The sequence below is a fragment of the Ophidiomyces ophidiicola genome (genome assembly GCF_022830035.1).
Source record: "Ophidiomyces ophidiicola strain CBS 122913 chromosome Unknown scaffold_5, whole genome shotgun sequence".
Lineage (NCBI taxonomy): Eukaryota > Fungi > Ascomycota > Eurotiomycetes > Onygenales > Onygenaceae > Ophidiomyces > Ophidiomyces ophidiicola.
In genome coordinates this window covers 359,312-385,402 of record NW_026054645.1, presented here as the reverse complement: position 1 = coordinate 385,402, position 26,091 = coordinate 359,312, and the positions used below count along the sequence as shown (strand labels likewise).

The following is a 26,091-nucleotide window of genomic DNA, read 5'->3' as shown; positions in this document are numbered from 1 at the left end:
TTGGTGGGCTTCCAGTTACGAAGCACTGTGCCGCCAGTCCTATAGAAGCCTTCAGAAAAAGTTTTGTTTTTTTTCCAACTTTGATTGGTGGTTGTTGGTCGGTTTTGCTACAAGAACTGATGTTGATCAGAGTCAATTTCAATCCACGATTGGACGACTATGTATATATTACTAATTTCTATTACTTCCTACTCTAAGAACAGAGTAATTTTAGACATATATACCCAGGGGGAGGTTGGTAAAGTGAGGGAGGCCAGAGTGAAAGGCGAAAATGCTGCAATTGCGGGTAGGCGGGTTGCCAGTTTGAATAATTATACATGAGTAAACCAACCATTTGTTCCATATCCAACTCGCGTAATCCCAGATAACAACGGTGGCATATGGCGGTGAATACTCCTACAGTTTAGGTCTTTAACTTGTTAGCGAGGGCTTGATCGTATAAAAAAGGAACAGCAGAATTAATATAGCCAGCATATATATAAATATGTGTAATCAGGATCGTTACTTGGTATTTGGTTTTCTTCAATGTAGTTGCAGAAGCAGAACTGAAAAAAATTGTTTCTCATCATAATAGTGACATGGGGAAAATAAGCTAGGGAGAAATAGTTCATACCTTACGAATATCAATACAGGACATAACATGAGCTGCAAAGACTAGCACTATTGATCCCACAATCAGCATTGTCCCGATGTTTTGAGGTTAACGAGTGAAGATTTTGTGGGTAGGAAGGGTCAGATGGTAGTGCATGTTCTGAAGGATCATGGAAGGTCTCCAGGAAAGAACTTTTGGTTTGGTTTCCTCATGAAACAAAGGATACTTTAAAATAGTAGGGAGAAAGGTGTACATACTCATCTTTGGGCCTCGTTGCGTAGAGTCGTGGTGGTGTCAACCTGGTTGAGAGAAATTGAAGAATCGCACCAGCAATTTTTAAGTGTCAGTATCGGAACAACAGTGCCCCGGCACTAACCAATTCCGGCTTGGTATAAAATGACTAATCACTATCCCAAACTATGCAAACATGGCTCACCTTTAGACCTTCGCAAACCACAACGGCGATCCCATACAGCGAGCGCAGAGAATGGCGGATAAAAGACGAATAAACGGGCCCCCCGGAGGCACTCGAGCTCCCGTTTTTACTTCGTCGCTATCGTCGGCCGGGAATGAAAAGTCGAGCGCGTTCGAGCGGCCACGCCGGACGCGAAAAGCAAACGAGCTCAGGAAAATATGTACGCAGCAGCGGCAGAGCCTAGTAGTAATGTTGCTGACTTTTTGCAAATGCAGTTTTAAGAACCGGGGTCATCCCCTCGGCGTCGGGGTCTGCGTACCTCGAATTGCAGCCGGGCGACGTTTCATACAAGTCGAAGACGCTCATCCCCCCCACCTCGTCCCTCAAGCTCATCTGCACCGTCCACGGCCCCAAACCGCTCCCCCGCTCCGCACCCTTTTCCCCAAACCTGCTGCTCTCCGCACACATCAAATTCGCGCCGTTCGCGTCGCGAAAGCGGCGAGGCCACCAGCGCGACATGCCGGAGCGCGATCTGGCCGTGCATCTGGAGAACGCGCTGGGCGGCATGCTCATCGGCGATCGCTGGCCCAAGAGCGGGCTGGACGTGACGATCAACGTGCTCGAGGGCGAAGACGACCGGTGGTGGGGCGGCGACTCGCTGAGCTCCGGCCCGCTGGGCGGCGTCGACGGCTGGGGGCTGATGAGCGTGCTGGCCAACTGCATCACGGCGGCGGCGGCGGCCATTGCCGACGCGCGCATCGACTGCTTGGATCTTCTGACGGGTGGAGTCGCCGCTGCTGTTGTCGTTGAGGAGGATGAGAAAGACGGCTGGACGGGCGCCAATGGGTCACCGCCGCGCCGGCGTGTTGTGCTGGACCCGGACCCGTCGGAGCACCGTGGGATTGCTTCTCTGTGTGTGGTGGGATACATGCCGGCGCGGGAGGAAGTTACAGAGGTGTGGCTGAAGGGGGATGTGGTTGGCGTGGGGTATGATGCGCTGGTGGATGGTGCGGTGGACTCTGCCTGCGCGGCCCATGGGGTGCTGGTGGAAGCCGTGAAGGAGTCTGCGCAGCGGTATGCGGATGGTCATGCTGGTGGCAAGGCAGCAGCAGCACCTGGTGATGATAATGGTGAAGATATGCAGCTATGACATGAATTCATTCTATATTTGTTCTCTTTTGCAAGGTTAAAAGAAGCCTTGTTCTGGGTCTAAGTGATTCTAACACCAGCAGGCATTTTTTTGGAATGCTTGCTTCTTCCCCTCTCTTTACTCTCCATCTATCAGAACACCTGTTTCTGAAGTTCCTTATCGCCTTTTTGCTTGTGGCAGCGAAAATTACCAGTGTGACGCTTGTCTGCAGCGCCGAGTGAGACATTGGGGCATGGAACTGGGGAGTTCCACATCAGGATTCTTTGGGCAGCTGAAGAAGGGTTCTTTTTTGAACCGGTATGTTCTTTGACACGCCGCTTGTCCTGGTTAACCGGCGCTTAACTTTTGATCACCTGGCGGCTGTGATACCTCCAAAAGTTGTTTGTTTCTCGGCGAACCTCACCCACGCAGACAGCATATATTTTTTTTTGAAAAACACAAAAATTTGCTTTTTTTTTTCTCTCTCTCTCGTGGGATTTTGGCAGGAACAGACTTGAGAAGACAAGAACAACATTTTATCTTTTGAGGTATGCCTTCAAAACTGCAGCTGGACGTGAACCTTTGGTTCCTGTACATCTGCCTGCAAAAGTCCGACTACAAGGCTGTGAGTCTCTGCTCCGCTCCATAGCAGTGCCTCCAGCCCTGGCCACGGGAAATATAGTTTTTGATTGTGGTGGTACAAGACTGACCGACATGGCTTCTGGCAGATTGATTTCAATGCGGTCGGGCAAGCGGTGAACATCAACCCGCCGGCGGCGCGGATGCGATTTACGCGGCTGAAGCGGGCGATCGAGAGCGGGGCGTTGAACATTCCCACGGGGGCGATTCTCACGGGTATGATGGAGGGTGGCGGCGGTCTCGCAGCGGCGGGCAGCCACGGCAAGGGCAAGGCGGCGGCAAGCAAGAGCGGCGGGCGGGCGAAGAGCTCGTCGAAAGTTAATAATAGCAAGATGACGACGACGACGACGACGGGTCGGAACCCTGGGGATGCAGCAGCAGCAGCAGCAGCAGCGTGTCGACAGCGCAAGGCATCGGTGAAATTGGAGACGGCCACGGGAAGAGAGGAGTACACGGCGAATAAGGAGAATAGTCTTCAGCGGCAGGCGTGCGACGGTCACGAGAACGATGGTGATTATGAGAATGACGATGACGACGACGACGTCCCGCTTGCGATCAAGCGCAGGATGGCGCTCTCGACCAAACGGCCAGCGGCGGCGGATCTGGCGGCGGAGAGTAAACGGCGCAAACTGGGATTAGGGGATGACGAGTGTTCGCTGAGCAGGGTGGGCGGGATCACCAGCGACCTGGAGATCATTGCGGTTGCACCCGTGACAGCGGCAGCGGCAGGGTCTGGCAGCAGCAGCAGCAACGGCTGGGGAGCGGCAGCATTCACGACGATGGGCGGGCGGGACGAGACGCTTTTCCGCGAGCTGCCCCTGCGGCCGTGGCCAGGCCACCATCAGCAGAACAAGAACAAGAACACGCAGGGCTGGAGATTGGCGCAGGAGCACGCGGTGACGTCGAGCGATCCCCCGGTCCCACGGGCCCCGCTGCTGGCCCGCGCCAGCGATCCCGCGGAGAAGAATAACAAGAATAAGAATACCATCGCCAGCTCGCCCGGCGACACAATCTCGCTGGCGTCGTCAACGTCGTCGTCGTCGTTGTCGTTGATGGACCGGCCATCCTACGACGACGACAGCAACAACAACGCGGGACTGGCGGCGTGGCGGCCGGCGCGGGTGCCGCAGATCGTGATCACGGACATGGAGCCGCACGCGCCGCGCAACTGGCTGAACCCGCGCAGCGCGGCGGCGATTGGCAAGGCCGAGCAGGCGGTCAACCTGGCGCTGTTTGGGCCCGGGTCGCAGGCGTTTCGGCGGGCGCCAGCGGGGGTGCCGGAGCGAGGGAGGGGTGAGCGTGCGGGCGAGGCCGTGCGGCGATACCTGGCGGTGCCGTGGAGTGCGGTGGAGGAGAATCCGCGGCGGGCGCGCGAGTACATCGTGATTGAGTAGTAGTTAGTTATTAGCACGGAGTAACGAACTAACTAGTAGTTGACAATCTTACCTTACTGCCACTAGCCCGGCCGGACAGGGCTCCCATGCTCGCCATCCTAATAATAATAATACAACAGATCGCCGACTCTCGGCCGCAGACAGGCCAGCCACATGGACGGGCGCGCTGATGCCCAGCGCGAAGGAAGGCCGCGGGCGGGCCAGGCGTGGCGGGCGGGCGTGGCGGGCGCAACGGCGGGAACGGAGTGTACGGAGTCGGTACCTAGCGATAGTACGGAGCACTACGGCGGGTTGAGGTACCTAGCCTAGCCATGCCTACTCCTATTGCCACCGCCGGGACGCCTTCCGAGCGCAGGATCGCCGGGCGCGTAAAGCCAACCCAAACCCACTCTTAAGCTCGCGCGCCCGCCGCTCGTTTTTTTTTTTTTTTTATTTATTATTCTCCTCCCGCGCTCTGGCTCTGCCTGCTGCGCTGCGCTGCGCTGCGCTGCTCTGCTAGCTAGTTGTCACTATGGGCGGCCTCAAGAAGCTCCTCGCCGTCGACCACCCCCCGTGCCTGGCTCCCGCCGCCACCGCCGCGCCCGCCGGCCCGCCGGCCCTCGACCCGGCCCTGCTGCTCGACAGGCGCTGCTGCTGCTGCCGCCGCCGTCGTCGCCCGCGCCCCAGCCAGCTCTCCCAGCACCCCCAGCCTCAGTACCAGCACCAGCACCAGCTCCAGCACCAGCTCCAGCACCCGCCGCCCGCACCCTGCCCGCGCCGTGCCAGCCGCCATGTCGACGTGCTCGACGCCCTCCTCGCGCCGCCCGTCACCGCCGCCGCCGCCGCCGCCGTGCTGTACAACGAGCACATCGCCGACCGCAACCTCCAGCGCCAGCGCCAGCGCCAGCCGCGACCCGCCGGTGCTGCTCCCAGGGCGTCCAGGACCAGACAGCCGCCACAGCTCCCGGACGAAGCCGCAGACACACTGAAGCCCGCCGCCGGCCGCGAGACCACCACGCAGTACGACTTCCCGCTGCCTCCGCGCCCGCGCTCCTTTGCCGCGCGCAAGAACCGCCACGACCTCTCCATCGACCTCGACCGCGCCGCCCCGCGCTCCGGCTTCGTCAAGCTGGCCACCCAGCCCGCCGCGGCCCCAGCGCACGATGCCCCCCGCCGCCGCCACGCCGACCGCGACCTCGTCAGCAGCCCCGTGTCGGTCGCCAGCCACGCGCCGTCGCTGAAGATGCCCGCCGCCGAGGTGCAGGAGATCATGAACCTGTTCAAGCAGGCCTACGAGTCCCTGCACTCCCTCGACGCCCACCCCACCTTCGAGACGCTGCAGGACGCCATCATCCGCGAAATCAACTCGCACGACGCCTTCCGCCACATCCAGTCCGACGACGACGACGACGACGACGATGACACCGCCGTGCCCTCGCTCTCGCCCTCGCCCTCGCCCGCGTCGCTGCTGGAGGATCATCGTGCCCGACCGTCTGTCGACCGCGGGATCGCCACCCCACCCAGCCGGAATTTCTCCCGCAAGGAAAAACACCTCTCGTTCAGGGCACGAAAGCTTATGCGCGACTCGCCGACGCCGCGCGAGCTGTCCATCCCTGCTCTCAAAGGATTAGAGTCGGACCCGGCCTACTACTACGACCACGACCGCGCCCGCCCGCGCCCACACCACACCACGTACCCCCTGGCCCGCCCGTCCCTCGACACCACCAACGTCGTGGTCGTCGCCGAGCCGCCGCAGTATTACGACCCTGGCCATCCTCGCCATCGCCCGCCGCCGCCGCCGCCGAGCCGGCGCTCCCTCGACACGCAGAAACGTCTCTCCAAAGCCACCTCCACCACCACGACGACGACGACGACCACGGCCGTCGACACCCCCGATTCGTCGCGCTGGTCCTACCTCCCCAGCAGCGTGTCCAGCCTCGGCCGCAAGCTCTCGCAGTCGCACACCCTGCACACCACCAGCCCCGACCGCCGCGCCAACAATAATAATAATAATAATGCCTGCGTGTCCTCTCCGCCGCGATACAGAATCCCCTGCGTCGCTGTACCTCCTGCCGAGAACGCGCCCCAGCCCGCCGCAGCGCTGTGCCGGGGCGAGGACCCGTCGAGCTGGCAACGGTCGCGGGTCTACTAGCAAGCGCACGTCCATGAGTTCTGCATACTCCATTATTGCTTCCCCACCGCCCCCTTTTTTTTTTTTTTTTGTTTTCGCCTTTTACTGCCACACACTCCCTTTATTATCTGAATTTTTGTCGTATTCCACGCGGCGCATTATTGTACATACATACATATACGGAGCATTTACATCTCATACAGTCCCTCTAGTTTTAGACTAATCTACTTCATTGCCACCGATGCATGCATCTGAGAGGATGGCGTAGCTGACAACGTAACTAACGTATTCGCTAGTGAGCTCGCTGATCAGTGCAGCTTTTCGCCTCCGGTTTCGCGTAAAGTGCGGTGAATCTGCACGCATTATTGCATACACACATGCCCTGCAGCCAACGAGATCTGCCTTTTCTTTTTTTTTTCTTACTTGCTCTTTTTTCTAGCTCCACGATCTGACACATCGCACGATGTGTGGCAAGTCTCGATCGTCGCGATCTCGGGACTCGCTGCGTCGATTTGGCATAGTATCTATCACAAAATATCTCCGCGCCAAAACAACTAACTAGTTAACTACTTACTAACTAGCTAGTTCCTTTCTCCCCGCCTCTGGGCGTTTCTGTCAGATTGTGATCGATCGCCGCTTGGTATCGGGCGTGGCAAAAAAATAAAAAAAACACGTTTTTCTTCTTAATTGTCTTTGACGGATCGACAAATCTATTATGATAGGATGCATGACTTTGTTTTCCCCTTTGGCGGAAAAAAGCTTCTGTCCGGCCAGCTGGGACGCCGCATCCATGTCTAGTGTCAACTGCTTAGTGGGAAACTAGGATATATATATATATATATATCCGCGGGGAATGTGACTGCGCACGTCGTGACTTGATATCAACTCCTCGGCAGTAGCAGTAATAGTAACATCAGCACACCACTGCTGGCTAGCTAGTAGTAGTATATTCGCTATCGCCAACTAATTCTAGTCTGACGTCGCTTCGCCCCCGTGACTCCTTACGTACTACCTAGTTACTCCGTACACACACCACACCTCCAAGGGTATTTACTTCAACGCACCAACCGTGTTTAATAAGAACCTGCAAGATAAAAAAAAAAGCGGGGGTTAGCAACAGGTTCCGGCAATAGACACAGAGAGACCAGTCACACTTACGTCCGAACAAGCACCACTGCTCCGCCAGCCTCGCGCACTTCGGATTCGTGCACTTGGTGACGCCTTTCTCAATCCCCGCCGGCTGGTCAAACGGAATGCACAGGCTCTTCGCGCCCATGCTGGGCATTTTCGCATCCACCGTCTCACCCGTCTCCTCCTCGGCCTTGCGCGCGCTCAGCTCCTTGACCTCGTCCTCGCACTGCTCCGTCAGACAGTGCGGGATCATGCACAAGTTCTTGTCGTTCAGCGCCGGACAGAACTCCTCCCACCGCGTGATCAGCTTGACGTGCGACCGGAACTCCGCGTCCGCCCGCGCGTACAGGTCCGCCTGGATGGTCTCCAGCAGCTTGGGCACCGCCGTCGCCAGCTCCGCCACGCGGATCGTGGACTTGCCGTCTTTCCCGCGCACGTCGCGCCGCGACGTCGTCACGAAGCCCCCCGCCGACTCGCCCGGCCCGAATTCGAGCCGGAGCGGAATGCCCTTGAGCTCCCAGTCGTTGAACTTCCAGCCGGGGGAGTAGCCCTCGCGTTTGTCCACCTCGACGCGCACGCCCGCCGCGGCAAGAACAGAGGCCAGATGGTCGATTTCAGCGTTGATCGACGTGCGCACGTCATCAGGCGTCTTCGCCGTTAATCCAACCGGCACGATGACGGTCTGAACGTCGGCAACCCGCGGAGGAAGCACTAAGCCGTTGTTGTCACTGTGCACCATCACCATAATACCAATGGTCCGCGTGGATAAGCCCCATGAATTCTGCCATACATGAAGCGGTGGCTTCTTCTCATCCTGTGTGGATGTGGGGTCCTCCACTGTGATGCCAAACATTTTGCTAAAGTTCTGCCCTAGGCCGTGAGAAGTACCCCCCTGGATCCCTCGGCCGGTCGCAGGGATGTAGCCTTCGACAGTGGTAGTGTACAGGCCACCCGCGAACTTCTCTTTATCCGTCTTCTGGCCTTGGATGACAGGAATGGCAAGGAGCTGCTCATAGACATGCGCATAATGCTGCAGGATTTGGAGCACCTCCTCTCGCGCCGCGGATTCAGTGAAGTGAGCCGTGTGGCCTTCCTGCCATAGGAATTCACGCGTGCGCAGAAAAGGCTGTGGGTTCTTGAACTCCCATCTCACAACGGAGTTCCATTGGTTCAGCTTCAGCGGGAGATCGCGGTGGCTTCGGATCCATTTCGCATAGTATGGATACATAACGGTCTCTGAAGTTGGGCGAATGGCGATTTTCTTTTCTAATGGGCTGCTTCCACTGCAGGCAATAGAAATGTTAGCTTAGATATCCGTGAGCCAAATCCATCCAAATAGACGTACGCATGTGTAACCCAGGCGACTTCGGCCGCAAATCCTTCAATATGGTCCTTCTCCTTCTTTAAAACATCTTCAGAGACAAACAATGGAAACGAGCAGTTTTTTACTCCCATTTTCTTGATCTTGTCGTTGAACCAGTTTTGTATTTCTTCCCAGATGAAGAACGAATGGGGCTGCGTTTTGGCAAAGACGTTAACAAACTGTCGCTGCCAAAAGGAGAAGACGCGATTCATTCTATACTCACCTTCAAAACAAAACAGCCAGACACATCATAATAATCCAGCATATCGCCTTTCAGTAGTATCTGCTGGTACCAGGCCGCAAAATCATCCTCCTTCGCTACATCTATACCGATTTGCGCAGCGCCTTCGATTTTCTTCTTCGGCGCCTTTACGACCGGTGTTTTCGCCTCGGATTTTCCAATCCCCTTATTGGCGGCCTTGCCCGCCTTTTCGGCGGCCTGCTTCTTCTGTTTTGCGGCCTTTTTGGCTGCATTCTTAGAGAGCTCGCCCGTAGCAGCAGGGGTCTCCCCTTCGGCAGCGGGGTCCATGGTACGGACGGGCAGAGCGGCGGACGCAGCAGAAGCTTCGATATCGTCTTGCGGTTGCTGGCTCGCCATAGAAGCTAGATCAAGGGCGCACGCGGGGACGCAGAAGAGAGAAAACAAGAGAGTCGCACACACTGGAGGGAGGGGGCAGTAGGAGTCAGAGGTCGCATGTCAGGGCTTCCCCCAGGGCGCGCCGCCAGCCAATCCTGAGGGGTAAAGAAAACACTTCACCGCCTTAGCAGAATGTCTTGGCGCTCACCACCCAAAAAAGCTCCCTCGCCCGTCACAACACAGGGAGGGGAGCTTCGTACCATCTACCGTCGCCAGGGCTTACGTTCAATCCGCACAAGATGGCCGCTATTTTCGAGCAGTCTCGGAACTCTGGCACTCTCTGTACGCTACGAGTTCGTCCCTAAGGAATATCCCGCGTGTCGCTAATCTTCATTTGCAGTTCTCGGGGGTCAGAAACTCTCAGGGCAGGATATTCGTGACCAAAATGGTTTGTGACTACTTCAGAATCAAACTTTAGAGCTCTGTTTTCTAATTTTTGTGCAGTACTTGCTACTCAAGCCATTGCAAATGTCGTCAAGAGCTCTTTCGGCCCCTCTGGCCTCGATAAAATGATGGTCGACGACATCGGCGTACGTTGAACCCTGCGAACCAAGACCACAGTTGCTGACAGTACTAGGACGTCACCGTAACTAATGATGGAGCAACCATCCTAAGCCTGCTGGACGTCGAACATCCTGCTGGAAAGATCCTCGTAGACCTGGCACAACAGCAGGACAAGGAGGTGGGGTGATCCTTCCAGACCATTGAATGGACATTTTCTGATAGCAACAGGTGGGAGATGGAACTACTTCTGTCGTCCTTATTGCTGCCGAGCTTCTTCGCCGAGGAAACGAATTAATGAGAAACCGAATACACCCAACGACTATCATTACTGGCTACCGGTTAGCGCTCCGCGAGGCGGTGAAATATATGAATGAGAATATAAGCACCAAAGTCGAGACGCTTGGAAGGGAAAGCTTGATAAACATTGCTAAGACATCCATGTCAAGCAAGATAATTGGCTCAGATGCAGACTTCTTTGCCAATATGGTCGTTGATGCCATATCGTCGGTCAAGACTTTGAGTCCAAGGAGCGAAATCAAGTATCCCGTCAAAGCAGTAAATATCCTCAAAGCACATGGCAAGAGTGCTACCGAATCGATGTTGGTCAGCGGTTATGCCTTGAATTGCACGGTGGCCTCGCAAGCCATGCCCACGCGAATTGTCGATGCGAAAATCGCTTGTCTTGATATGAATTTACAGAAGGAAAGGATGAAACTCGGAGTCCACATTACCGTGGAAGACCCAACGCAGCTTGAAAAGATTCGGGAACGGGAGTCCGGAATAGTTCTGGAACGTGTGGAAATGATCTTAAAAGCCGGTGCGAATGTAATTCTCACGACCAAGGGAATCGACGATTTATGTCTCAAGATGTTTGTTGAAAGGGGTGCTATGGCCGTTAGACGGTGTAAAAAGGAAGACTTGCGGCGAATCGCAAAGGCCACCGGTGCTACCCTGCTCAGTACTCTATCCGATCTCAATGGTGATGAGAAATTTGAACCCTCCAGCATGGGCCGTGCCGACGAAGTGGTTCAAGAACGAATCTCCGATGACGAATGCATTCTCGTTAAAGGCACAAAAGCACACACCTCCGCCTCCATCATCCTACGCGGATCGAATGATTTCCAGCTGGATGAGATGGAACGGTCTGTTCATGACTCACTTTGTGCTGTTAAAAGAACTCTTGAGAGCGGAAGCATTGTTCCCGGTGGCGGTGCAGTGGAAACTGCGCTTCATATATACCTTGAGTACTTTGCTCTCACAGTGGTAAGTGGAGCTGAGGTCTTGTCTCTATCACGCGCTAATCATATTTTCTAGAACTCACGAGAGCAGCAAGCCATTGGAGAATTCGCCCAGTCCCTCCTCATCATTCCCAAAACACTTTGTGTCAATGCAGCAAAGGACTCTACCGAATTGATTTCGCAGCTACGCCGCCGTCACGCCGCATCTCAATCTCGGGCTGGTGAAGAGGAAAAGGCTCTTGCGCAGCGAAAGGCCTACCAAAACTACGGCCTTGATCTAATGAAAGGCAGAGTGGCAGATTCAATCAAGGCAGGTGTTTTGGAGCCGAGCATGAGTAAGATAAAACAGCTTAAAAGTGCGGTTGAAGCGTGCATTGCGATTATGAGAATTGATACTCTTATCAAGTTGGATCCGGAACAAAAGGCGGAAGATGATGGGCATGGTCATTAGATTTTTAGTCCCAGTGTTTGACTGAATAAAAAGGCAATTGCATTTACGGCTTAGTTGAATCAAAGGAAATGGATGGGTAATGAACAAATTCGTTTCTTCTTATTCTCTTACAAATCATTATTCTCATTTGAGGCCATGATTTGAAGCGGCCGTGGGCTCAAAATTCATTGCCGGGAGACCACAACCACGCGGCATATGCAGCAGTTAATGCTTCATGTACTCATCCAAAGTGCAACAACTCCAGTCCAAACGCCGGACTTTTTGCGCCCTAGACTTATCAAAATCGCTAAATGGAAAATCAAGAATTTTCTGCATGGCCTCTCGAAATGAAACTTGAATCGTTCAGCACTCTTCTTCATCGTATTCCGGATCGCTCACTTCTGCCCACCCACAATTCCATCGTTTTCCTTCGCCCTCTCCACCTGTTCTCAAATCCCTTGCTTCGGAACCCTCCCGCCAGCACCTGGCATGTAAATCATCGCTTACAGTAACTAAATCACCGTTATGTGTCCATGTAACCGCCGACACTTCTTTTTGGTGGCCCTCTATCAACGGCGTTCCATGCTGATATATCGGGATGTCATGTTCTAATCGTTCTGATAGGCTTGATCCAGAGTTCGTTCTTCGCAAGCCTACCCTCCGTGCGGCAAATCCCTTTGGAACAGCGGGCTGGGATGCTGGTAACGACTGCGTTTCTGGAGCTGCTGGAAACTTTTCGAAATAACGCTCATCAGTAGGAAAGAGGACCGCGCAGTTATCGCTACTTCCAGCTGCAAGAAGTTCTGTCTTGTCGTCATGGGCTCGACGGAGGGCGATTTTGATGAAAAATGTAGCAACTAAAAGGCGGGGATGGCGGAAGCCATAAAGAGGGCCGAGGCCTGTTTTAGCTTCATCAGCTGGAAAGCGTCGCAATGGTGCCGTCGGTGACGAAAATTCACCGGAGTTGCCTAGGATCAGATGGGGAGTAGAGTGAGCGTATATAGTGCCATCACGGCACAGTGTGAACAATCGATTTCCATCCCCACTAAACACCATCGATGTCAGGCCGAATTGTCGATATCGGGAGTGGCTTTCGGGCTGTCGCGTGATTGAGAGCGGTGTCGACATTTTTCGACGTATAGAGTAACTTGTCCGCATGTCCCAAAGCCGGACACAGGCATTTGATTCGCATCCAGTCACAAATAAATGCTCCCGGCCCGGCTGAAGAAAGGATATAGATGTAACGGATATGTCATCCCGGTGCTGCAATTCGGAAGGGCCCCTTCGAACTAAGTCTGCATGCGCTCCCCTGATGGAATTTGAAACTTGAGCGTATTTCATTTTGGCCGTGGATAATCGACTCGTATCATCATCATCAGACGCAAGCGAGCAACGTAGCCGTAGTGAAGGCTTATCGAACGCCGTGCATCTGAGATCCCAAATATTAACACTGCCATCACGACCACAGGTTGCTACAACATTGTTGTTCGACGCAGGTTGAAATTGCACCCGTTTCACAGAAGATGAATGTTTTGATAAGCAGTATACTGCCGTTTGAGTCGGCATATCAATAATGTGAGAACTCTGATCTCCTGATGCCGTTGCCAAGAGCTTATCGTCAGAGGAAAATTCTAAATCCATGATAGAATTCATATGAGGTTGAAAGGATAAGTATGTCTTGGAAAAACCAAGCTTGTCATCTTTTGCGGAGTCTATAATACGTATGCCCCCTTCTTCATCACCTATTGCAACCAAGGAATTTGCTACACTCATTAGGCGACATTGAATAGGATGGAGTAGAAAGAGCAAGTCTGTTACTTACTGTGACATGCTGCTGTACAGAATGGTAAGGTTGGACGATCCTCCCGCCAGCACTGATGAATGTCTTTTGGGCAACTATAAAAATTTGCCGTTTCGTCTTGCCATGCTGTACAGGGAACGGTTAGCGTCTGGTAGGTGGCGCGCCATCTATTCATAACGAACCTGTACCGTAAGAAGATGCCGTCAAAGTTACTCGCGATGGCCTCGTAGTGCCGAGGCTGCGTAGTAGAAGAGAATCTGAATTATGGAGTGTATGTGAGCGTCGCAGGGGTATGGGAGTTGGAATAAGTTCTTTATCGACTGGCTCTTCGGGTATTATATCGCCTGAGAGAGTAGCTTCCTGTATATCGTCTTTTCTATCAATTGGGTCAATGAAGATTGCAGGAGCAATCCGAACCCGCCTCAATGGGGACGATTGTAAGGGCGGGCTAGAAGCAAGAAAGGAGAGCTTCCTCTTCTTAGGAGTGCGGGGCGAATCACGCGGCTGTCTGAATAAAAATGTACTATCGGCTGGTATTTTAGGAAATGCTGGGCCTTTGCGGTCCAGGGATGACGGAGGAGAGAGTAATATATTCTTCAGAGCATGCCGATTTGTTCGGACACTGGACCTTGAACTACTGCCATTGAGAGATGACCTGGGTGTGAAAAAACGCTTGAAAGACCTAGGTGTCACTGGCGGGCGCTTCTTCGGTTTCAGCGATGGAGGGGATGTGGGTAGGGCATCTTGGGGGGCAAAGAGAGCAGCAGGTGGAGAGGACGGCAGAGCGTCAGGATATTCGTTCAATTTGCTGGGTTGCTTTTCACGTAGAGCATTAGACATATCCATCTCCACAGCTAAGTCTAAAATTAGGACGATACTAGCAACATTTGAATAGACAAAATAAGTACTGCTGTAGGCTAGAAGAATAGCGTGGAGATGCAAAAATCAAGCGAAAAGAGACGTGGAGGTTCACGTCGCGCCCGCGAATGCCTGATTGAGCCACCTTCGCGTGTCGTTCCTGTGGCGGTGCGCGACGCGGGTCGGGCACGTGCCGTAAACCTTAAATCCACTTAAGCTCTTGATGACTAATCATCGATTTTCATAAGCGGTATGTAATGGCAGAAATTCTCTTCGAAACCGTCGATTGAGGTCGTGCGGCAGCAAGAATTAACCCGATTTTGAGCAATTGAAACTCGGCACGATGGATACGGTGCAGTAAGAGCATTCATAATGGGCTCCGTCAAGCGAAAGGGAAATGCTCCGGAAGAGAAGAGTTCTCGCCCCTCAAAAAAAAGAGTCAAGGTCTCGGAACATGAGACGAAGAAGACTGCGAATCGTGGAGGAAAGAAACTAGAAAGCAAAGCAACCGAACAAAACGACGGTAAAAAGAAGTCAAAAGAGCTGTCAAATTTGACTTCAAAACCTACCATTGTTTCTATCCTACGTGATGAAGCTCCGGCGTTCCCTCGCGGCGGTAACAACGCCTTGACACCGTTAGAGCGAAAACAAATCCAAATACAGGCGACTCGAGATGTACTTTTCGAGCAAAATGGCGGCACAGCTGGCGATATATCCGATCTTTACTCGGAGTTCGACAAAGAAACTCGCGAAGCTGACGGCGTTGATAGAATACCTTCACGGAAGAAGCAGAAAGGAAAGAAGAGTAAGAAGTCGACTGAAATTTCTGTAAAACCAGAAGGCCCCAGAATTGAGAGTCTTAGCTTTAAAGTATTTAATCAGCTCTATACGAAAGTGAGGAATCTGTGCTGACACCACTTCTAGCGAATTGAAGCGGGGTCCAAACTTCTGGGTCAAATATCCAGCATAGGTGTTCACGACATATCGCTAGCACTGCCAAACAACCTGACAGGATATGTATCCTGGACCGCTATCTCAGACTTATTAAAGAACAAGGTGGAGAAGTTGTTGGAAGATGTGGAAAATGACGACGAAGAGGATTCCGACGACGACGATGACTTTGATCTCAAAACTTACTTCAAACTTGGCCAATATCTTCGAACATCCGTTATTTCGACTACAAGCGACAACGAATCCGGAAAACTTAAAAAGCGTATTGAACTATCAATAAATCCTCGAGACGCAAATTCGGGCCTTTCAAGATCTGATATGGTAGTTGACTCTATGGTACAAGCTTCAGTGATCAGTGTTGAGGATTATGGCCTTATTATGGACCTTGGTCTCAATGACGGGGACGCAAGAGGTTTCATGTCTTCTAAGGAACTGCCATCAGGAGTAAAGATATCCCAAGTTAGGGAGGGATCGGTATTCTTATGTATCGTCATTGGCCACAATGCTAGCGGTAGCGTTGTAAAGCTCTCAGCCAATGCTCAGACAATAGCACCTTCAAAGAAATTGCGTTATCTCGATTCTGCTCCTACCATCCTCTCTTTTCTCCCAGGCACCGCGGCAGAAATTCTGCTAACAGAGGTCACTCCAACCGGCATGGCAGGCAAAATTATGGGGATGCTCGATGCTGTGGTCGATTCCGTGCATTCTGGTTCAACTGACGAGAAAAAAGATCTTACTCAAAAATATCGGCCTGGCATGAAAGCTCAAGGGAGGATTATATGCACATACCCGTCAGACGGTACTCCTAAACTAGGATTTTCAATACTCAACCATGTGCTCAAACTTACACCAACTTCCACAGACGAACCTCCAACCGATAGGCCGAATATTTCTGCTATAATTTCTGATGTTCGGGTCACAAGAGTTGATCCGTCTTTAGGTCTCTATGTTCAGCTGGGCGCAACCGGATATCAGGGCTTTGTTCATATTTCTAGAGTTAAAGATGGCAAGATTTCCGCCCTATCGTCAACCGAAGGCACTTACCAGATTGGGTCATCCCATGAGGGCCGTGTCATCGGTTTTAACGCTCTGGATAATTTGTATCTATTGTCTTTTGAAAGGAAGGTCATCGAGCAGCCTTTTCTACGACTTGAGGATGTTGATGTTGGTACAGTGGCAAAAGGAACTATACAGAGACTTCTGATTGGGCCTGGCGGTATTGATGGGCTGATAATCACGTTGGCTGATGGCGTCAGTGGTCTAGTTCCAGCGACGCATATGGCAGACACGAAGCTACAACATCCGGAGAAAAAGTTCCGCGAAGGCCAACAGGTAACTGTCAGAGTCCTGTCCGCCAATTTGGAAAAGAGACAGTTACGGTTAACACTGAAAAAATCGCTATTGAATAGCGATGCTGCGATTTGGAAAGACTATAAAGATATTTCCCCTGGAAATCAATCTCCGGGTACCCTCGTGAGTATCCAGCCGAATGGTGCCGTCGTTCAATTCTATGGCGCTGTTCGAGGTTTTCTGCCAGTATCGGAAATGAGTGAAGCATACATCAAAGATCCTTCCCAGCATTTTACGGTTGGCCAAGTTGTAAATGTCACTGTGTTAAGCATCGATGCAGAGCTGAACAGATTAGTGGTATCATGCAAAGACCCGTCGACAGTGACAGAAACTTATAAGGCTGCTTTCGCCGACGTGCACCCAGGCATTCTTGTTTCAGGAACCGTATTTGAGAAGTCCAGCGACGATTTACTTCTTAAACTTGATAACAATGGCTTGATAGCCAGGCTTAGTGTCGACCAATTTTCGGATTTATCGACTTCTAAATCCGCCTCCAATTTTGCCCGTATTCGAGTTGGACAGAAACTCCAAGATTTATTGGTGCTGAATATCCGTAAAGCCCACCGACTCATTCAAGTTACTAACAAACCAAGCCTGAAGACGGCCCTTGAGCAGGGGAAGCTTCCCGTAAAGTTCGAGGACATCCAGCTGAACTCCAGCGTAACAGGGCTCGTGAAGAACATCACATCAGATGGCCTATTCATTGAGTTTCTAGGAGGCCTTACAGGGTTTCTTCCAAAGCGCTTGGTGACCGATGAATTTGTGGACCAGGCTGATTTTGGTTTTGCGCGTACTCAACCGATTACTGCTTCTGTTTCTTTTATCGAGCAAGATGTCCGAAGATTTATCTTAACATTAAAACCATTAGACAACAAGAGTGAGAAATCAGACGTTCGCCAAGAAAAAATGAAAACAGCATCGGTATCTGTCAACAATCCTGTGGACGAGGATATCCAGTCATCCAGCGATTTTGAGCTTGGAAGATGTACCAAGGCGAAAATTACTTCGGTGAAGGATACCCAGCTTAATGTACTCCTTGCAGACAATATCCACGGTCGAATAGATGTGTCCGAGGTATTTGACAAATGGGAAGATATAAAAGACCGAAAGCGGCCTTTACGCCTTTTTAAACCTAAACAGATTGTGCCTGTCAAAATTTTGGGTATTCATGATGCGCGAACTCATAAGTTTCTCCCAATCAGCCATCGGTCAGGAAAAATGCCAGTGTTCGAGCTTTCGGCCAAACCAAGCACTTTGAATTGCCCAACTTTTGAACCTCTAACCTTGGAAAAACTGTGTGTTGGAGATTTATTGTTGGGATATGTCAATAATATAGCCGACGGCTGTTTGTGGCTGAACGTTTCCCCAAATGTACGGGGAAAGCTTAGAATTACGGATATCCCCCACGACTTGGCTCTTGCAGGTGACATCAAAACTTCGTTCCCAATAGGATCTGCTCTAAAGGTCATCGTTACCGCAGTTGATGTGGACAAGAATCGCCTGGACCTCACAGTTAGCGACGGAAAGTCATCGAAGGTGCTGGCAATATCTGATCTTTCGAAAGGCATGATTCTTCTTGGCAGAGTAACAAAGGTGACCGAGCGCCAAGTCATCGTTGAGCTCAATAACTCGCTTGTGGGCGTGATTGGCTTAATGGACATGGCCGATGACTATTCAAAAGTAAATACTGGGAATTTCTACAAGAATGAGGTTATCCGAGTCTGCGTTGTGGCTATTGATGCGCCAAATAAAAAAATAACTCTTTCCGTCCGCCCATCTAAAATCCTTAGTTCATCTCTTCCGGTAGAAGACCCAGAAATTACGTCCATTCAGCAAGTTAATGTCAACACTATTGTTCGTGGTTTCATCAGAAGAGTCGCTGATATTGGTTTATTCGTGGCCCTTGGTCATAACGTAACGGCCTACGTTCGTGTCTCGGATATATCCGATTCCTATATCAAAGAATGGCAAGACGAATTCCAAGTTGATCAAGTCGTTCAAGGAAGAGTAACCCTAGTGGATGTTGATTCCAAAAAGATTCAGATGAGTTTAAAGCGCTCGGTACTTCACCCGGATTATAAAGCTCCAATGAGGCTTAAGGATTTGAAAAAAGGACAAATAGTCACTGGGAAGGTTCGAAAAGTTGAAGAATTTGGCGCTTTCATTACAATTGACGGGTCGGCGAATCTCAGTGGCCTCTGTCATAGAAGTGAAATGGCAGAACATAAAGTTGCAGATGCCCGTAAACTCTATGAAGAAGGCGATTTGGTGAAAGCCAAAGTTCTCAATATCGACCTGGAGAAGGACCGGATGTCTCTCGGGTTAAAAGCGGCATATTTCAAAGATGACGATGATGGTGATTTGGATATGGCCGAGACCGACGAGGAGTCAAGCAGCGATGATGAATTTGGTGGAGTAGCTCTTGATAATGCCAGTGAAGATGGCCTCTCTGATGATGATGCGGACATCATGTTGGACGGCGGACATTTTTCTCATGAAATGGACAATGCAGATGAAGATGAATTAGATGAACATAATGACGTATCCATGTCTGACAGAGATGATGCCATGGAAGAAGGTGGTTTGGATGTTGGTGCCTTCGACTGGACAGGGAATGCCGATCCGGTCCAGAACGACGATGCCTTCCCAGAATTCAACTCGGATGATGAGGGTTCATTCAAGAAGAAAAAGCGCCGAAAACCCGAGATTCAAATCGATAGAACCGGCGATCTTGATACAAATGGACCCCAAACAGTGGCGGACTACGAACGACTACTTCTAGGCGATCCTGATTCAAGTTTGCTTTGGTTAAAATATATGGCTTTCCATCTTGAACTGGGAGAAGTTGACAGAGCTCGGGAAATTTCTGAACGAGCTCTGAGGTCAATCGGCATCGGACAGGATACAGAAAAATTCAACGTCTGGGTTGCGATGCTTAACTTAGAGAATACCTTTGGTACCAATGATAGTCTTGACGAGGTTTTCAAGCGAGCGTGTCAGTATAATGATGCACAGGAGATACATGAAAGAATGGCAAGCATTTTCATCCAGTCTGGCAAACCGGAAGTATGTACAAAACTCCCTGTTGATATTTCTTTTCTAATACTAACCCTTCGCCAGAGAGCCGACGAGATCTTCCAATCAGCTCTCAAAAAGAAATTCTCTCAGTCTCCGAATCTATTTTTGAACTACGCTAACTTCCTCTTCGATACTATGGCTGCGCCAGACAGGGGCAGAGCTCTATTGCCCCGAGCCATTCAATCGCTTCCTGCGCACACACATATTGAATTAACCTCCAAATTTGGACAGTTGGAATTCCGATCACCAAACGGCGATATTGAACGTGGTAGAACTGTTTTCGAAGGACTGATCTCTGCATTCCCCAAGCGGGTTGATATATGGAACATCCTGCTTGACCTCGAAATGAAAGTCGGCGACGCTGAACAAGTCAGAAGAATATTTGAGCGGGCTCTTGGGATTGGTCACGGTATCAATATCGATGGCACCAAGTCTGACAAAAAACGACTAAAGGACAAACAGGCCAAGTTTTTCTTCAAGAAATGGCTTGCCTTTGAAGAGAAGATGTCAGGTGAAAACAGCAAAATGGTTGATGAGGTTAAGGCGAGAGCGGCAGACTATGTCAAGTCGCTTAAGGGAGAAGCCTAGCAACCGACAAGCTGACCATTCTAAAAATAAATTTTTTCTTGGTTTCTCTATTCTAAAGTATATCCACTGTAACCAGCATTGAGCTTTTCACTTCAATAGTGCAGGCAGGTATGTATCTAGTAGATTAGGAGGGCCTATTGACCTCTCTTCGCCGCCATGACTCGTCTATATTCATCAACAATGTCTTGACGATGGGTTGCCAGTTCCTCTCTCCGCCTTAAGCTTCCAGCTGCAGCGGGAACGTTTGCGACATCCACCTTTGCACCAGCCATTCCATGTACTTTGAACACCTCTCGGACACTTGTCAACTTCTCCGGTGGCGCCTGAACGACATCGAACGGATTCATGGGTCGTGTGGTACGTTTCTTCTTATTCAGCTTCGCCCAAGGGTCATCATCCCCATCGCTTTCAGGAACACCAACATCGTCGGCGTCCTCGCCACCTTTCTTTCTCTTCTTTTTACTCCCTTTCTTCTTTTTCCTTTTTCCATTTCCTGCTTCCATTTCCCACTGTTTCCACGTTTCATCTACTTCCTCATTTTGCGCCTCTCGCTCTTCTCTTTCTGCTTCCTCTTTTTCCCGTATCCTTGCATCATCTTTTCGCCATTGGGTTTGTAATCGTAGGAGCCGCTTCTCGTGCTTTGTTTGGCGGTGTTCCCGTATATTACGAATATCAGCATCTACTTTGCTAGAACGATTATTCCCCGCCGCCCGCGAAACTCCCGAAAGAGGGAGGGCTTGATCCACCCGAATGGCGAATTCAGAGAGCTTTTCGCCAGGGAGGAGTTTGGGGATATTTGCGTCATTAGGGATCTTGCCCGCAGAATCGGAGCTGCTCTTTTCCTCTCGTTTTATGGAACCACCCGTTCGTTTCTTGCGCTTCTGCGTGGAGCCTTCGTCGACTACTTTTGTTGAACAGGGTTTTATGAGAGACTCCTGATATTTTCGCATCATTCTGGCAAATTCCCGGGGGGTGTCGTCGCCGAAATTTTCAGAATATGACGCATTTTTTGCCTCTTTCACCTTTTTGCCCTGTTGGTCCTTTTTACCGCTTGCATTTCCGCCGAATCGCGGAGGAAGAGCCTTCGCAATTTTGGAGGGTGGCAGATCAAAATGATCCCTAATGTTGACTATATCAGCACTCTCTCCTATATGAGAAGAATCGCAAAATCGAGGTTCATAAGCCTACCCATCGTCATTCCGCCTTCTCTTATGTTTATGGGGCATTGTGTTAGAGCTGCTTTTCGTGTTTGAAGAACAGCTGCTCGAATTGATCAATTGGCTAACTTAGTCAGAAGTTGTTGCTTGACACGCTAGTACAGTATCGTCCCATATGATACAAGCTTGTCTCCACGCCTAGCCCCGGACACTCGGCCCCTATTTTTACGCGCGGGCGTGCCTAACAGTCGCCCCAAATATCGGCGCCTCAGGGAGCAAGCTTACGCCCGTATTCATATTTCGATACATTCAACCTGCGGCCCCATACCCCTTTGAAGCATGCCACAATATCATCTTGTCATTTTGCTTGACATTGTCACTCCTCAGGAGCCCATGATTATTCCTTTTTAGCGTTGCACCAGCCTTTAGTTTCATTATGAAAACAACACAGGAGTAACACACATTCATACAGTTCCACGGTCAGAGGATGTATATATCTTCAATAGACAATTCAGAATCCGATGTCAATAAAGTATAATACCATATTGACACCATATATATTAGTCCTTAAGTAGCTGTGATTACTGCAATTTAAATACTTTGGTCTTTCCAATATCAAGACACCATTTTTCTACCATCATACCCTTGCTTCTTTCCAGAGCCATAACAAGTTTTCAGATTCCAAAAATGAACACCACTTGCGTCTTTTCTATTGTCACATCTTTCCCAAGAACCCCGAGCACAAATGTGTCCCTCGACGAACAGGAGGCTGTGAGCTGTGTAGATCACGCTTCAGAGCATGTGAAGCCGTAAGTCCTAGCAATGTAAAACCCTGAGATTATTCTAACACTTAGCAGATCCCAGAGACACTCTGGCCGCTAGCATATGAATTATTCAGCCGTCTTGATGAGAAGAACAAGAGCCCCAATGCTTTAATTCAAGGTATGATTGAGGAGGCAATGGCAAAGAAAGCAAAGCAGTTCAAGGATAAACATGCTGCGTATAAAAAGGAGCTGAAAAAAAGAGAGCTTGAGTTTAAACGAGCGGCCAGCGCCGCAAACCACCCGTATGAAACTCGATACAAAAGTATCGTGGCAACTGGTATCAAGACAGAAGCTGCGTGCGACGGGGTGGAGAAGCATACTCAGATCACTAGCAGCTTGGAGGCGATTCTCCAGCGTCTCCATGAATTACAGAAAGCCATCGAGGATGCCCAAAAAAGAATCAATAAGGTATTAATCTTTGAGAGTTCCATGGGATATTATTTTAAAACTAACAAGTTAACTCTGAGTGCGTAGGTCGTCGACACGCTCGAGGTGTCAAACACCTGGAGATCTTCTACTTTGCCTCTCAAGGAGGAGGAAAGTGATGTGGCTTTTGAAGAAAAGCACCTCTGGTACACGAGATGAACCCCGATATTAGAAACCGGTAGGAGATGGAGGAAGAATCCTGTCTTGGCCGAATGGAAAATTTTTGACAAAGACAACTTCCGCGACGGCAATATGCATGTGTAGCTATTCTGTTGCCTTGAGGAAAATTCAACCAGTTCGCCTAGTTAGAAGGTTGTGCCATCGATGCGGCATAACGATGCGCCGATGCATGCAGTTCAATCGCAGCTTGAGGTTGTAAATCATTTGCAGTTCAATGAGCATGTAAGATTGGTTGTGAACTTGCGATGTCACCAAGGGCAGTGGGTCTCCAACAGTTCGTTGCGTCGTTGGGTGCTCCGTGCCTAAGTTACTTAACCAGCCATCGCAACGATAGTTACAAACCCCGTCTGCAGCTTGCTTAACTAGTTAATGGAAATGGGGCTGACTGCAATAACGCGTTTGGAGAGACTGACGAAATAGACAGCTGGAAATAGGGTGTGTTTGTCAACGGAGCTTAGATACTGCCAGCTCCATCCATCGTCTGTCTGATGATGGGCTTATTCGGAATGCTGTTCGTTCCTATTCACCCCTTATAGTTGCGAGCTTGCTGACCTCGTAGTTATAGCGGCGTAGCCCAGCTGGTTCCCCTACTATGTGGAGTGATTGTAGCGTTCTTCCCCATTTATATCGATAAATTCTTAGACTACTGGAGCAAATATGGCGAGCCTAGCGAACATCCCGTACAATGGCCTGCAAACCGAACAGCTGGTATAATACCCTTGCCCTGCCACTCACACAATGACTACTGGAGACGAGTTCCTCTTTTCTCTGCCATCCAAGCAGGCTGTATTGGAGTCGAGGCAGATGTCTGGCTTTTTGATAACGACCTGTACGTTGGACATAGTAAATCGTCACTTGTCAACAACAGAACACTGGCGAACCTCTATATCAAACCACTTCTCGACCTTCTTGAGAAGCAAAACTCCGTTACTCATTTTCGCCATATAAAGCCTACAGTTCCAAAGGGAGTATTTGATACGGCGCCTCAACAGACGATTGTACTCCTTGTGGACTTCAAGACAAAGGGGCATGATATCTGGCCCTACCTTATTTCACAGCTACTCCCGCTCCGTGACCAGGGCTATCTTACCCATTTTAACGGGACGACTGTTTTGACAAGACCTATTACGGTTGTTGCAACTGGAAATGCTCCATTCGAACTTGTTACGGCCAACTCTACTTACCAGGATATTTTTCTCGACGCGCCCCTAAGTCAATTGAGTAGCTCTAAGGTTCCAGGAATTGACACTGAAAACTCGAATAGCAATAGTTCCTACAACTTTAAGAATAGCTACTATGCATCATCCTCTTTTTTCAAGTCCGTTGGCTTTCCTTGGAACTTTCGATTGTCGGAAGCACAACGGGACATTGTAAGACGCCAAATAAAAAGTGCTCACGACCGCGGCCTCAAAGTACGGTATTGGGATACCCCTATCTGGCCACACTTTCTCCGCAATCGAATTTGGATGGAGCTTGTTCGCGAAGGCGCAGACATTTTGAACGTGGATGATTTACAAAGTGCCGCAAATAATGGGTGGCTTAGCTTTGCAAAATATGCTTAATACGGCCCGGCGTTTATAGAAGGGCATCACGGGTCCAATTTTCCTCCGATAAGATCTAAGAAAAAGTACATATCTGCATAGAAATAGAAAGTGTATCATAACATATCATCTAATCATGCAAGGTCGTTCAGCAACCCAACAACTGAAATGAACAGCGCAAGTATTATCCACATGGCGTTAAAGGTAAGACAACGCCTCATCACCAAATTCCTTCATTATACTGCCTTCTTCTCGGAGCATACCACCTAGCCACCGTTTCGCCGATTCAAAATCTGGAGCGCCAAATTTGACCAGCACAAAGCCCGACCGTACCTGTGCTGCTGTCCATGTTATAATAGGAGGCTTCTGGGCGCTTTGTTCATCCGAAGATTTGTTAGAAGACCAGTTACGAGCTCCAATTCGAGGTTCTGAGGAGAAGGCATTCATGAAAAATGCAGAGAGTGAATCAAACAGGGGACCGTATAGAATCAAAGTGCCTAGAACAGTGTGTGGAGCAGTCCGAGCAATAATAGAAGGAGGCATTGCTAATGGGTGTGCTCGATTTTCAGCGCCTGGGTCAGATGGTCCTGCTTCATTGCTCAATGTTAAATTGTCGCGAAAAAGAAGTCTTTTTCGCCCTGTCTTGCAATCTTTGACCCATACTTCATTACGGCTATGCCATAGATCAAATGACCATTTTTCGCCTCTGGCACTACGTCCCTCCGTCACCCAATCGAGGATACACAGGCTTGGTCGGCGCGATTTCCTGTTCGGTAGTTCGTTTTCTATGGGTTCCTGTGAGCCGCAATATTCTCCCTCGAGAAAGGTAAATAGCTGAATCTGCTCATATTTGCTGTTCTTAAATGGTACGGCCGGGTCAGGTAGATAACACAGGCTAGATTCAGGGCATAAATCAACGTTGACTATCTGCTGACTTCTATCGGACTTTAGGTTGTCTGCAACCCCAGGGGGGCTGCCTTTCTGCGATAATCGAGGTTCGGTCTTGAATATTTTCGTACTACCTTGAGGTGTAGTGACAACAAGTTTGCTGTGAGGTTTCAACTCTATGCAAACGTTGATATGGTCCCCTGGTAACAATCCACCGCCATATGAGAGCACGTATAGGTGTAATGGGCTAACAGTGGATGTCTCAGAGTTGCAGGTCGACACACGCGAAATCAACTTTAGGGGGTATTTGTACGAAAGGGTGCTGAGAGATGGAATACCAGGAGGGAGGACTGAGAGCACAACTTTGCCATGGCCTGGAGGGATCGCGGTTGAGAATGGAGAGTTTAAGATATTGGAGGCCATGGCGGATAGAAATGGTGTTGAACCGTGAGATAGAAGCCGCCAGCCATGGACGTTGTTGGAGCTGGCAAAGGCTAGTTTCTGTTCTGTGCTGAGGAGTGTATGTCAGGGCAGCCGTTCCCCTGTTGTCTTCCTTTTGAACAGATCGCGGAGTTGCCAGGAGGAGCCGTAGAATACCAATACGTAGCGTTTCGATCTATATCGGCAGTTTTGCGGCGCAACGGGCGTATGTTTCAGTACATTACGCCGCCAATACGCCGCTCCGCTGTCGTGACACGATTTATTAGCAAGAAAAGGAGACCGACGAAAGCATCGCACCGCCCGGCTCTCTGTCACCCACACATCTCCGCCCTGCCCGCTGCGACCCGGCTAGAAATTGTTTTTGAGACGTTGAAGTGCTGTTCTGTTTGTTTCACTTCCCTAGGCAGCCTCGAAAGGCTGTGCTTC

The 26,091-nt window shown here is 50.4% G+C and overlaps 10 protein-coding genes across 10 annotated transcripts; 6 read left to right on the top strand and 4 right to left on the bottom strand.

Annotated features, from left to right (window-relative positions):
• Window positions 1-1,079: 1,079 nt before the first annotated feature.
• On the top strand, window positions 1,080-2,157 carry MTR3_2 (3'-5'-exoribonuclease; the record flags this gene model as incomplete). The annotated part of the gene is made up of 2 exons (XM_049251071.1): window positions 1,080-1,227; window positions 1,283-2,157. 2 exons carry the CDS (start codon window positions 1,080-1,082, stop codon window positions 2,155-2,157), a joined length of 1,023 nt encoding a protein of 340 aa, XP_049109921.1.
• An 839-nt stretch (window positions 2,158-2,996) lies between these two features.
• On the top strand, window positions 2,997-4,169 carry MTR3_1 (3'-5'-exoribonuclease; the record flags this gene model as incomplete). The annotated part of the gene is given in 2 exon segments (XM_049251070.1): window positions 2,997-3,003; window positions 3,022-4,169. The coding sequence occupies 2 exon segments, from the start codon at window positions 2,997-2,999 to the stop codon at window positions 4,167-4,169; spliced, it is 1,155 nt and encodes a 384-aa protein (XP_049109920.1).
• A 511-nt stretch (window positions 4,170-4,680) lies between these two features.
• Window positions 4,681-6,300, top strand: LOZ57_001987 (uncharacterized protein; the record flags this gene model as incomplete). The annotated part of the gene is made up of 1 exon (XM_049251069.1): window positions 4,681-6,300. The coding sequence occupies one exon, from the start codon at window positions 4,681-4,683 to the stop codon at window positions 6,298-6,300; it is 1,620 nt and encodes a 539-aa protein (XP_049109919.1).
• Window positions 6,301-7,352: 1,052 nt separating this feature from the next.
• On the bottom strand, window positions 7,353-9,371 carry PRS1_1 (ribose-phosphate pyrophosphokinase 1; the record flags this gene model as incomplete). The annotated part of the gene is made up of 4 exons (XM_049251068.1): window positions 7,353-7,363; window positions 7,438-8,693; window positions 8,756-8,925; window positions 8,997-9,371. 4 exons carry the CDS (start codon window positions 9,369-9,371, stop codon window positions 7,353-7,355), a joined length of 1,812 nt encoding a protein of 603 aa, XP_049109918.1.
• Window positions 9,372-9,649: 278 nt separating this feature from the next.
• cct1 (chaperonin-containing T-complex alpha subunit Cct1) lies at window positions 9,650-11,603 on the top strand (the record flags this gene model as incomplete). Its single annotated transcript, XM_049251067.1, has 6 exons — window positions 9,650-9,692; window positions 9,751-9,798; window positions 9,855-9,940; window positions 9,988-10,092; window positions 10,143-11,177; window positions 11,229-11,603. The coding sequence occupies 6 exons, from the start codon at window positions 9,650-9,652 to the stop codon at window positions 11,601-11,603; spliced, it is 1,692 nt and encodes a 563-aa protein (XP_049109917.1).
• A 342-nt stretch (window positions 11,604-11,945) lies between these two features.
• LOZ57_001984 (uncharacterized protein) lies at window positions 11,946-14,229 on the bottom strand (the record flags this gene model as incomplete). The annotated part of the gene is made up of 3 exons (XM_049251066.1): window positions 11,946-13,345; window positions 13,405-13,509; window positions 13,566-14,229. The coding sequence occupies 3 exons, from the start codon at window positions 14,227-14,229 to the stop codon at window positions 11,946-11,948; spliced, it is 2,169 nt and encodes a 722-aa protein (XP_049109916.1).
• Window positions 14,230-14,613: 384 nt separating this feature from the next.
• On the top strand, window positions 14,614-20,208 carry RRP5 (rRNA biogenesis protein rrp5; the record flags this gene model as incomplete). Its single annotated transcript, XM_049251065.1, has 2 exons — window positions 14,614-15,111; window positions 15,166-20,208. 2 exons carry the CDS (start codon window positions 14,614-14,616, stop codon window positions 20,206-20,208), a joined length of 5,541 nt encoding a protein of 1,846 aa, XP_049109915.1.
• A 134-nt stretch (window positions 20,209-20,342) lies between these two features.
• LOZ57_001982 (uncharacterized protein) lies at window positions 20,343-21,434 on the bottom strand (the record flags this gene model as incomplete). Its single annotated transcript, XM_049251064.1, has 2 exons — window positions 20,343-21,327; window positions 21,397-21,434. 2 exons carry the CDS (start codon window positions 21,432-21,434, stop codon window positions 20,343-20,345), a joined length of 1,023 nt encoding a protein of 340 aa, XP_049109914.1.
• Window positions 21,435-22,052: 618 nt separating this feature from the next.
• On the top strand, window positions 22,053-24,357 carry AIM6_2 (Altered inheritance of mitochondria protein 6; the record flags this gene model as incomplete). The annotated part of the gene is made up of 4 exons (XM_049251063.1): window positions 22,053-22,166; window positions 22,223-22,597; window positions 22,664-22,761; window positions 23,361-24,357. 4 exons carry the CDS (start codon window positions 22,053-22,055, stop codon window positions 24,355-24,357), a joined length of 1,584 nt encoding a protein of 527 aa, XP_049109913.1.
• Window positions 24,358-24,534: 177 nt separating this feature from the next.
• Window positions 24,535-25,647, bottom strand: LOZ57_001980 (uncharacterized protein; the record flags this gene model as incomplete). Its single annotated transcript, XM_049251062.1, has 1 exon — window positions 24,535-25,647. The coding sequence occupies one exon, from the start codon at window positions 25,645-25,647 to the stop codon at window positions 24,535-24,537; it is 1,113 nt and encodes a 370-aa protein (XP_049109912.1).
• Between the last annotated feature and the right edge of the window lie 444 nt (window positions 25,648-26,091).